We start from the raw sequence: 11,614 nt of genomic DNA, 5'->3' as shown, positions 1-11,614 counted from the left end.
CGGGGGGGGGGGGGGGGGAGGTGGGATTGCTCCTATGGCGATCTTCAAAAATCAGGGGTTTCTGACACCCCTGGAGCAGGGGGAAATTGTCATAGCAGAAATTCTCCCACCCCAGGGGTTTCACAGACCCCTGGGCACGTGTGGCATGGCAGGAGGTGCAATTATATGAATTGTGCACGAGATCCCATTGCACCTTTACCTGCATGTGTAGAGGTGAATATAGGCTTAATCTTAAAGTCCACTGAAGTCAACAGAAACCTTTAAATGGACAGAAGAGGGGTTTTTGTACTTCTTAAGAAAAAACATACACAGTCTATATAAGTTTCTCAGAACCTTCAGAGAGAAATAATGATATTAAAATTCTATTGGGCGTAAGAGTTAGATATCAGGTTACCCGATGGATATAAAGATACTTTAGTATACTGACCTAATATTTTATATAAAATAAACATACCAGAGAAATCTTCCATCTGCCTCATGCAAAGCTGAGATCGCCTTAGTATTTCTCCCACAAGATGATCACAAAGCCCCTGAGCCTCACGTAAATTATAGTGATATAGCTGGCAATATAATATGGCAAGGAAATATCTAGTTTGAAGAAAATGTGCTCTTATTCCTCCTGAATTAAAAAGAAGAAATATATGCAGTACTGTATATTCAAAAGCATAGAAGCATAGTTGTAGACAGAAAGGGCCACAGAAAAGAAGAAATAGTTGCAGTAACAATTAGCTATGTAGAGGGAAGCAAGCAAGTACAAATATAGACATCGAAAGGCTAAAAATCTCCCCCTAAAAAATCCTCTGTGTGAATATGATGCAGGTAAGGATCCACAGTTTACAAAACAAGTAGAACTGAGCAGTTATTCTGCAAACCACTATATTCCAATTCAGGAATGTTCAAAGGAGCTTTTACTTCTTTCAAAAAAGGGGGTTAGTAAGTAGCTGTGATAATGCAAAGGCAGCATGGCTCAAGCAAGACATGCACCCAGGAAAGGTTGTCTAAGAAGCAACAAGAAGGATGTAGACACATTGGGTGCCTATACATGAACGCCGAGGGTACTCAGACACGCTGGAATTCCAGCGTGTTGGAGGAGACTCAATTAATTGAGCCTGCTGGAGCGTGGCAACTGTCACGTTCCAACAGCTTCCTGTGTCTCATGTATCAGCATCCCTGTGCTTAAAAATGGTGGTGGGGATGCTTGAACTAAAGCTCATTCAATGAACTTCAGTTTGAGCACCCCAACCACCATTTTTAAGCACAGGGACACTGATACACAAGATGTGGAGGCACTTTAATTAGAGCAGCTCTCAGAACCACTCTAAATAAAGTGCATCCCCCTCTCTCTGCCTCCAACCCCTAGAGCACATGTAGAAGTGCCCACAAGGATCTACAAGGCTGTCCTGATTTGTAGAAAGATCCTTTAATCTCCAAAGAGTTTCCAATACATAATCCCATCCATTCTGCATGGATGAGAAATCCTTTTCCTCCTAACCTGGCATATGAATAATTGTAGTAATAGTGTTTTATATGGGTTTTTTTTACAAGTTTACTTAAAAGTAAACTTGAAAAAAACCTCTAGACCCAATTTTTAGTTCAACCATGTTCTGATATAAAGAGCAAATCCTGTGAAAATAAATACGTAGTATAAAAATGCTAACGGCATCTTTAAAGAAGCATTATTTGCCCTGCCAAAATATCATACAAACACCTGAGAAAAATGGAGCTTTATCCTATCTTCTTCCTTACCTTTTCCTTTGACTTCCTGAAGAGCTCTCTTCCAGATGTCCAAAGATTCTTTGTATGAGCCTAGAAGAAACTGCTCCTCACCTTTAAAAAAATATGTAATGTATTCAACAACACTGAAATGTATTCACATCTTTTCATTGTATAGATGTTAGCCCAAATCTTTATATTTTCCTTTAGAAAAACCATGTTAGAGAAGCAGGGGCACTGTGTTGGAATAAAGTTAAGCCATTTAGCTACAAAATTCAGTGTCAAGAGTTTGAACCTTGACCCAGATTTGCCTAGGGAAATCTATCTCTATCTGAATCACATGGAATAGGCCATGGAAATCACTACCTTAAGTGCCTTAATCATGATGTGCATTTGTCAGAGAAACTGTTGAAATGTTAGCGAAATCCTCCAAATGATCCTCCAAAAAGGCAGGTTTCTCAAATCTCTTATCAAATGCAGATGTCTCAAATCTCCAGTTGATATTAAGAAAGAATTAAACTTGGGTTATAATCACTTCTACAAGGCTCTTATACATTATGCCACTTGTTACTCTATTAACAGCAGGCTTAGAAATGCTAACTGTCACACACCATTCTCTGGAGATGCTTGCTCAAGATCCCTTTGGCCTTGTTTGGTCTCTAAAACCCCCAAAGCCAGCCCAGTCATAGCTTCTAGAGCAGTGATTCTCAATCTCTTTAGACTCGAGGCACCCCTCCATAACTTTTGCTGCTTGAGCAGGACCTGGCTTCTAAAAAATATTTTATGACAGTGCTTGCCTTCTTGCAGAGGAGTTGGGCACTGGGAGCAGGACAATGGCTAGGAATGGATGACTCCTCATACCTGCTTATCTCCTCACACCTTGCTGCAGCCTTTACAAGATCTTGGGTCACCTGAGGGTACCCTGGCACCCTGCTACAGAATCACTGTTCTAGAGCAAGGGGGAAGACCAGGCTCCTTCCCATTCTAAGCCCTCAGCCTTTCACTCTCTCACCTTAACTGGTACTCTGTGGCCCTGACTCAAGGAGCTAGCATTCAGTTCTGCTTTGAGAGGGGATTTACTTCTTGTTGGGAAGACTGGGTACAACACAAAGTTCCAAGTTCCAGCAGCCAGCTTCTTCAGTAAAGGCATTAATTGGGGCAAAAGCCATGTTTTCTGCCCACCACCCAAAAAGGGTTGGAGCAGTTACTTTGTTCCAGCTCTAGTTTGCACAGCCCAGAGCACCTCCAAAGACACTCTGCTGTTCCATTCCAGTCTCTCTCCAAAGCTCCCAGGCTAGTTTCTGAACCCAGATTCTCTTGCAAGAAAATGACAACCCTTAGTTCAAATTTCCCTCTCACTGGTGTGCTCATCTTCCCCACCCCAGCCTCCGGGAACAGTAAAGCTATATAGGTCCTGGTTTTCATCCCACATGTTCCACACAGGCAACTCTGGCACTTGGCCCTTCTTTCTTGCTCTCCTCACATTAACTCAGTATTAACCCTTCTTTCCTGGCATGCTAGCATTTTAAGTAAACCGAGTCATGGAACATTATAACAACTTGAACACAGTTCACACAGAAATATTACAATAAATCCCATAGTCCCTCACAAACTGTAATTAGAACTTCCTTTTGTAGTTTATTTGTGGTAAGATGTGCTTCCTGGTATATTTTCAACTTTCATATCATGTTAAAAATGCTATTAGTTTTGAAACTGTGGGCCTGACCCTGCAGTCTCTATGAAGACAGTTTTAAATTTGGGAAATTAAATTTCTTTTTCTACATGAAGTTCAAGCCTTATATACACATAATTACATGCAAGTACCTTTGGGATTGTGGATGGAAGCCAGAATAACAACCAGCATATCTCACAGTTACAGGATGGAACATTTTGCCAATGACATCAAATCAGTAAAACCTACTTTAGAAAAAAGATGAATGGGGTTTTAAGCATTCTGGCAAACTAAACAGGATTTTTGGTTGTAAATGTCAGAGATGCACACAATGGTGCATGTCTCCCTCAGAAGAGACAAGATTGTGGTCTCTGCTGTCAGAATTCAAATTTCTGGCTCCAGGTTTTCAGCTTTAGGGCATGATACAACAGAAGTTAACCAAACGTTTCTGTTGAGTTTAACAACAGGCTTTGGATAAAGCCCTAAATATATGCCACTAAATTATATATAAAAAAGATATTTAACTGTGACTTTTCAAAAGATTGCTGAATGCCCACTGTAACCATCCAAGAAAATACATTACAGACCAAGTTATTTACTGGTTACAAACCTTCTAAAATTTAGTTACTCATACATCATCAGTTATTTGCAGTTCCTTGCAATGTACTAACCAATCACAGAGTTAAGCTTCAAGTTTTGCTCCAAGGTCACTCCTGAAGACTGTAGGGTTGCCTGGATATGACTTAAAAGTGATGCAACAACAGATTCTTCATGTGGAATCTTCACCTCAGTTAATGGCTTGCCATTCCTACACATTTTTCTGTTCAGCTGAGCCTGATACCAAAGCACGTGCTTATATAACAATCGCCACAGTATAGTTAATCTGCAGTTTAAAAAACAAGCTCAGTAAAAAAAAAGAAAAATGCAACCTTACTTCAATGTTTTTTACCATAATTTGATTTTGAGCTCCTTATTGTAACTTAAAAACCTATTGTCTTGGATTTCTTAGGGACAGACTAATTTTACTCAATCATTTGCCTTTGGCCATCAAGCTTATTGTTGTGCTATTAACATTTTGTAGTTCTTAATCTTAGTATTCAGAAAACACACCCTAACTCATATACCCGCATATCAGGCAAACAATTGTTTTTTTTAAGTTGAACTTACTATAAACTTAACAGTACTTTTGCCAAATAACTTAAAACATAAGTTTGTAACATGTGTAACACCTAACAGCATGGAACTTCTTTAAAGTGAGAAAGGTCTCAGTACAATATGCTTCTTTTCAGGAACATAAAGCAGTTTAGAGGAGCATCCTGCCTGTGTGATAAAAGTGCTTCCTGATTCATTCCAGCTGTATAGAGCTGACCAGTCAAGTGATAATTAAATCAATTTTTATTTTTCCATGAAAACACTGATACCTGTTTTCTGGCTTCTCGTCAAGGCTTGAGGCATAAGGAGGTCTCTTAAGCAAGGAAGTTTGTGAGTGAAATTTCTGAGTGACATTCCCATTAAGAACTTGAAAAATAGGTACAACCAGAGAGTCAAGTTTGACATTACTGTTGACAGAGGATGTAGAAATCATCTCATACTCTGGAGTGCATATGCCATTTAGAGTGCGAGTGACCATCTTCAACAAGCAGAAGGACCCCAAAAGATTTTTGGAGAACAACTGATCTTTTTGCTGAACAAGCATTACTTTTATAGTTTGTGACGTGAGTTTCGCTACATATCTAATAGTCTGTTCATCTCTGACGCCCCAAAACAGGACACTTAAAAACTGCTGAAAATGTCTTAAGACACAATGTATCCAGAGATTATTATCTGCAGACTTGTTTAAAAACGGCTTGTGGTTTAATAAAGGACTTTTTATATACTGGATAATACTGAAAAAGTAAGTAATGCAGCTTATTGTGTAATTCAAAAGCACATCTTTTTCTTGTACGTTTTTTGAAATCCCCGTCTCCCAGGCTGCAAGGAGGTTTTTTTGGATAGAGTCCAGTTCCACAGACCAATCATCTTTTTCTTCGGTATCATCCTCTGCATGTATAGTGTCAAACATTGATGCAAACTCTAACTGGCCTTGACCAAAAAGCGAATCTGGACTCCAGAAAGCAGAAGAGCTATTTTGAAAATGTTCATCCTCATCAGATTCTTCTTCATGATCCTACATCACAGAAGGGGGAAAAAAAAAGTCTGATGCAACTTTTTTCCTGAACAAGAACAATGAAGAGCAAGACACAGTTTAACTTAGCTTCATATGTGAAACACCTCCATATTGTAAGGGCTTATCTAACACAGGGAAGTTAATTTGGGTAAGGCAGAATATGAATGTAAACCTGAATAATTAAATTCCTGTGTGGATAATCTTATTTTCAAGTTGACTGCTTACGGTTAGACCGCTTTCACTGAGGGCTAAGATGCACAGAAATATTTCCTCACATCCCTCTTGCACACCCCACTACAAGCACCCTATAAAAAACTGCTACAATGAGCCATAAATAAACAGCAGTGGAGACAAAAGCTTCCTGGGAGCCATTACATTTATGGTCCGATTAATGAGTCACTTACACCATATATTACAACGTGTCACATGTTAAAGCAATTTATGGCATCATAAAATAGCAAACTATCCACAAAGACATTTCACATTATATGGAATATGTATGTGGAACATCTTTGTACCTGATTTGTACAGTACCTTAACTTAAATGTATGACATGCTGTGTTCCAGACTGGGGTTGCTCCACCAATACTGATAATCAGCTGATAGTTAGCATCATCTGGAGACAGCCTTGGTCTTGGAACCAGACTGGGGCTGTCCAGGGCAAATTTGGGGGGGAGAGGGTTAATCAGCCAATTTTTGGCAGCAGCCAGAGACTTGGAACAGGACCCAGGGCAGTCCAGGGTTGTTGTTAACAATGACTGTCAGCAGGAGGTGCTGACAGTCCCAGGTTTCCAACCAAACTAGTGGCTGTCTGGGGCTGGTGCAATCACTTGATTGATGGTGCTGACCCTGGACAGCCCGTAGTCCTGGGGCTACCCCCAGCCTGACCCCAGAGACTGAACTGGGGGAAGTTTTGGGTCCCAAATTGGACCCAGGGTTGTCTCAATGCTCTGCTGAGATCTGCAATCTGGATTTGGAAGAGAGCTGCCCCTGCTACTTCAGTAAAAGGAAATTACTTAAGTTATATGATCAGATGACCCCAGGAAAATAACTATACCTGTATAGGGAGAAAGGAAAAACTTCCCTGTGGTCCTTGTCACTGACCCCAGATTTGACAGTTGGTTTGACCCTGCATATACAAGCTAGATCCACCAGATATGCACCTGAATGGTTTCTAAGTAAAATGAGGAATACCACTGCACTGGAGCCATACTCCACCTCTGCTTGTGCTCAATATCCACTGCTCTAAAGCAGTGGTTCTCAAACTTTTTTTTCATGGAACACTTGAAAATTGCTGAGGGTCTCAGCAGATCACTTAATAAACTTTTTTTTGTTCTACAAATCAAAGTGTATTTTAATATCAGTAGTCTTACCTTACAAATACAGATTCTCAATTGTTCCACAACCTTTCCGCGGACCACCTGAATGGAGCTCGCAGACCGGTGGTGGTCTGTGGACCACAGTTTGAGAACCTCTGCTCTAAAGGAAGGCAAAAATAGACCCTCCCTACCAGTCACCCAAAACCCCCACTCCTGGAAACCAATAATGCTTTTATGGGAGGGAAGTCCTTTCTCTCTCTGGCCCCTAGTAGCAACAAGAAAAAGCCCTCGGATTTCCATATACATCCCAAAGAAAGATCTTGTCTTTATTAAAAATACACCTCTTTGTACATCCTGCAATTGCATTAGCCTCTTTCAAGACTGCATCATCCTGGTGGCACGTAGTTATTCTGTGACTGACAATTAAATTCAGGTCCCCTCTGCTGTCTCCAATCTGAGAGTCTTATGGCAAAAATGATTGATATTAGATTTTCTCACATTCAAAAAATCCTAAAATCAGGTAGATATATATAATTATACATTACATGAAGAAATGCTGTGAAATACCTGTAATTCTTCTGTTTTTTCAACCCATTCTACAGTTTCTTCTTGCAAGAATTTTGGAACAGTGGAAAGGGCAGAACTTTGCTTTTGGTGTTGTTTTAACAGATTAGATTTTAAGGAGGACAAAGATTGCAACTGCAGCCTTTTTCCTTTAGACTGTAGAAAACAAAAATTATATTATTAATGCAGTCTGCATAATTATATTCAAACATATTTGTCTCCTAATACCCAAAATGTGCTAAACATTTTCTAAACGTAAAAGGCATGATCTCTTACTGAAACAACTTATAATTTAAAAGCAAACAAGAGAAACAAAAAGGACAGAACCAAATGTAGGTATAGTATATAAATATGCTGGTGAAGGTGATATGTGGCCATGTGTTGGATGTTATTCTTTTAATAACACTAGCCAACTATTTTATTTTCTCGGATTAAATGTAGGAATAGGTCTGAAGAGTAATGGACAGCCAGACAGACTTAGGATAGGCATTTTGGCGCACAGATAGCAGAGGAAAAGAAACCACAGGGACGCCTGTGGGAGAAGCGGACTCTCATAAATCACAGACCCTGCAAGACAAGCAAACTGAGACATATAATATGAATGCAACAAGTACAGGCATGTCTTGCATTCTTCCCATATACAAATACTTGTGAAAGAGGTGGGATATCAATACCAGCATCCCAGGGATGTGGGAGGAAAGAACACCATTGTGAAATACAGAAGAGAAGCTGATAAGCAGGGGAGGACAGGATTTTGCAGAGCTTTGATGGCAAGGAATAGAAACTTGATTTTCATGTGCTATAGGAGGATCTAAAAAAGAAACGGGTCCAGTAATTATATTTTGTGTGGAAAAATCAGGCAATTTGAGGGGAAGAAGAGGTTATAGATATCAAGATGGAAGATGACCAGGGAGCCTGAATAAGCGTTTCAGTTGGAGGGATACAAAGCAAACCTGGGTCCTGGAACAGATGGAATTTCAAGGAATAACTGGCAGGATTTGAACATAGTTTGGAGAAGTGGGACAAGAATGAAGAATCAAAGATGATCTCTAGGTCCAGGACCTAAATGACAGTACTACTGTAACAAGTTTAAGGGATCTATTTCTGTTTTTCTTTTCTTAGTATATGCTCTACTACTCAAACATAAGACTGTCAAGGTTTTTGTTTGTTGTTTGTTTAAGTGTTTTAGATTATGGTCACAGTACTGCAATACAGTGCCTCTACTGGGTTTTGGCTGCTGCATGTTACTACATCACAATATGTGCATTCCCAATGCTTGCTCATTAGTATAGGGAAATTTAATACTCATGCTGACCCCCTTTTCAACTAACTTGCCTCCCCTTTACTCCCCTGCTGGACATTCACTGTTTATATACCCTTAGTTACCTGAGAGTATCACATGGTCTCCATAATCATTTCACATCTCTTTTTTTCCTCTTTCTCTAATCCCGTTTGATTATCACGTTTCTCATTATACTTGCTCACTCTCCCTAAAAGGGGCACAATTTTCTTCTTTGATCCATCACTAAGATATACAGTATCCTCTCCCAAAGCCCATTCTCAAAGAATACTTTTGTTTGGCGTCTCACTAGTAGATCAGCCAATACATAAGCATCTAGAAAAGGATGGAGTCTAATTTTCCATAGCTCCCACTGTCCCAGCCCATGCAGGTACTCAAATAATTTCCACAAATTCAAATACATCTGCTAGTACCTGGATGACAATGGTATAAATTATTGTTCCATTTTCACTGCTACCCACAGCAATGTCAGTTTATCATCTCATGGATTCGTGAGGGTCTGGACAGCTCAAGATAATTGGTAACACCTGAAGAATCTTTCACTTCCAAATCTCCCTTTCACATTTAGTTGAAAAATGTTACCCTCCAACAGATTTTGGTCTATGGGAAATGAACTGATGGTCTCAAATCTGTCACTAATAGACAGATATTTGCATCACAATTGAACCCGTTTAGATTTTCTCAATAGAAACCAAAGTTTGAGGGGGTATTCTTACTGCGTCACCAATGCGGATGGCCTGTTCACTCCAGGCTGAGGAAAGACAGTAAAGCAGTTTACTGACCCTCTGAATATATTTGGGATTAGCACATAATTTCACTTCATTTCTCCCCAGATAAGTATACTGAAGGGAAAAAAAATATATGTAGACTCTATATATGATTAGACAGCAAAATGTAGTGATGGAAGCTATCTGCTACTTAAGTGTTGGAAGACACAACATTTCTCAATAATTATTTCAAAGAATACTGGTGATTCCAAATAATTCTAAGTCTGTCTTGTTTCAGAACAAATTATTCTATCACTCAAAGCAGGAGTGTCAGACATATGGCCTGTGGATAGGATCCAGCCCGCAGAGGTAGGTACAAAGAAGGACGTTTAGGAGGTGGGTCATCTAGCTTCAGCTGCCAGAGTCCAAGAGTTAATGACATCTTTGCTCAACCTCATCGCTACAACTAGCAGTGTCAGGATGGCCAGCACCCCTGGAGTGAACACTGCCAAAGAATGCAGTGGTTGCTGCTAGTAACTAAAATTTGCAGTGTTAAGCTATGGCTGCTGGCCACACTGACACTGTGGCTCTGGCCTGTGTGATTCTGAGGGTTGAGAAGCAGCAGCATTACCAACTTGGCTGCTGATACCAACACAGTAGCACTAACAGCCATGGCCAGAAGCCCTACAGTCCAAGGCTGGCCTGTGAGAAGCCCTGCAGTCCAGGTCCAGGCCATGAGGACAAATGAGTTCAACACCCTTAACTTAAAGGAATTTATTAAGACTATCTTTTTATAGACACATAGGAAGGGGGTTCTAGGTCAAGTCATACAGCCATTTTTCTAATGCAGCAATTCTAAACTGGTGCCTTGTGATCCTTTAAAACTGCTGCAAGGTGGCATGCAATATTAGCACTGTTAAGTGTGTAAACATAATTCACAAGATAAACACAGAAGTTTCAATTAGGAATCCATGGTGTTAAAAGCATTCTGACCTACTGTGGTGTTTTGGAGTTCGCTGAAACAAAAGAATTGTTCTATTATTTTTCTTTAGTCAGAAAAACAAGTGAAAACTAAGCTGTAATTTTCTGAGGGGTGTCCTGAGTCTAGCAAAAGCTGACTTGAGTCTAAAAAAGTTGAGAATCACTGTTCTCAAGAATTCCAAAAGTTGTCCATTCCAGCCTTTGACACACTGCAGCCATAAAGCACCTTAGGAAAATAAAGCCAAAAAAAACCTCACTATAAAATGTACCACAGGTAAGAAAAGGGGAACAAGAGTGCCTGGCAGAGAAGTTATTAGGTTAATGTAGTGGTGCCCAGCTCATCTGGATGAGTGGCGCAGGGCCAGTCCACAGGCTGGATATGAAGATGCATCATCTGGTCCGTGGGGTTGGAATTTGTTGGCAGTGTTAACTGCAGCAGTTCCCAGAGTTGTGGCAGCTACCTTTCCTGCCACCACCAAATTTCTACTCCCCCACCACCGCAGCCCTCTAAGCCAGATGATATTTCTCTGTGCTCTGGATATGGGTCAAAGGGAAATTTGGCAGTAGGATGAGCAGTGGCAATTAACGGCTCCTTCAGCCTCAGAAATTAATGTTGCCACACTGCCAAATTTCCGGAACCATGGGGAACCCTATGGGCAACCTCATGTGAAATGCAACCTGTTTAAATTTGCTGATGATACCAAAATTTGGGGTGAGGTGAGCACGCTAGTAGGGAGGGAAAGACTACAACAAGACCTGGATAAGTTACAGGAGTGGGCTGACATGAACAGGATGCATTTTAATACTGACAAGTGCAGGGTGCTGCACATAGGCAGTAGAAACCAGCAGCACACTTATAGAATGGGAAACTCCCTTCTTGAGAGCACGGAGGCAGAAAGGGATCTTGGAGTCATTACTGACTCCAAGATGAACATGGGCCGACAATGCGAGGTCACGGTTGGCAGGGCTAACCAGACCTTGTCGTGCATCCACAGGTGCATGTCGAGTAGAGCCAGGGAGGTGATCCTCCCCCTCTGTGCGACGCTGGTCAGGCCACAGCTGGAGTACTGCGTCCAGTTCTGTGCGCCCCATTTCAGGAGGGATGTGGACAACATTGAAAGGGTCCAGAGGAGGGCCACCCGCATGATCCGGGGACTACAGGGCAGACCCTACACTGAAAGACTGCGGGAC

General features: G+C 40.9%; 1 protein-coding gene across 5 annotated transcripts in view; it reads right to left on the bottom strand.

Moving 5' to 3' along the window:
* The window catches only part of CUNH5orf42 (chromosome unknown C5orf42 homolog), a 132,902-nt gene that overhangs the window by 98,168 nt on the left and 23,120 nt on the right, over positions 1-11,614 (bottom strand). For all 5 annotated transcript variants that reach the window (XM_019517948.1, XM_019517944.1, XM_019517945.1 and 2 more), the window contains exons 10-14: positions 7,439-7,591; positions 4,807-5,552; positions 4,057-4,268; positions 1,747-1,827; positions 455-619 (exon numbers count right to left, since the gene is read on the bottom strand). In XM_019517948.1, the coding sequence (XP_019373493.1) occupies positions 455-619; positions 1,747-1,827; positions 4,057-4,268; positions 4,807-5,552; positions 7,439-7,591 (1,357 nt within the window). The remainder of the gene's footprint in view (positions 1-454; positions 620-1,746; positions 1,828-4,056; positions 4,269-4,806; positions 5,553-7,438; positions 7,592-11,614) is intronic.

This window comes from Gavialis gangeticus, unplaced genomic scaffold, assembly GCF_001723915.1.
Source record: "Gavialis gangeticus isolate Ggan-Ray unplaced genomic scaffold, GavGan_comp1, whole genome shotgun sequence".
Lineage (NCBI taxonomy): Eukaryota > Metazoa > Chordata > Crocodylia > Gavialidae > Gavialis > Gavialis gangeticus.
The sequence above is the reverse complement of the archived record's forward strand: the minus strand, read 5'-3'. Positions and strand labels throughout refer to the sequence as shown.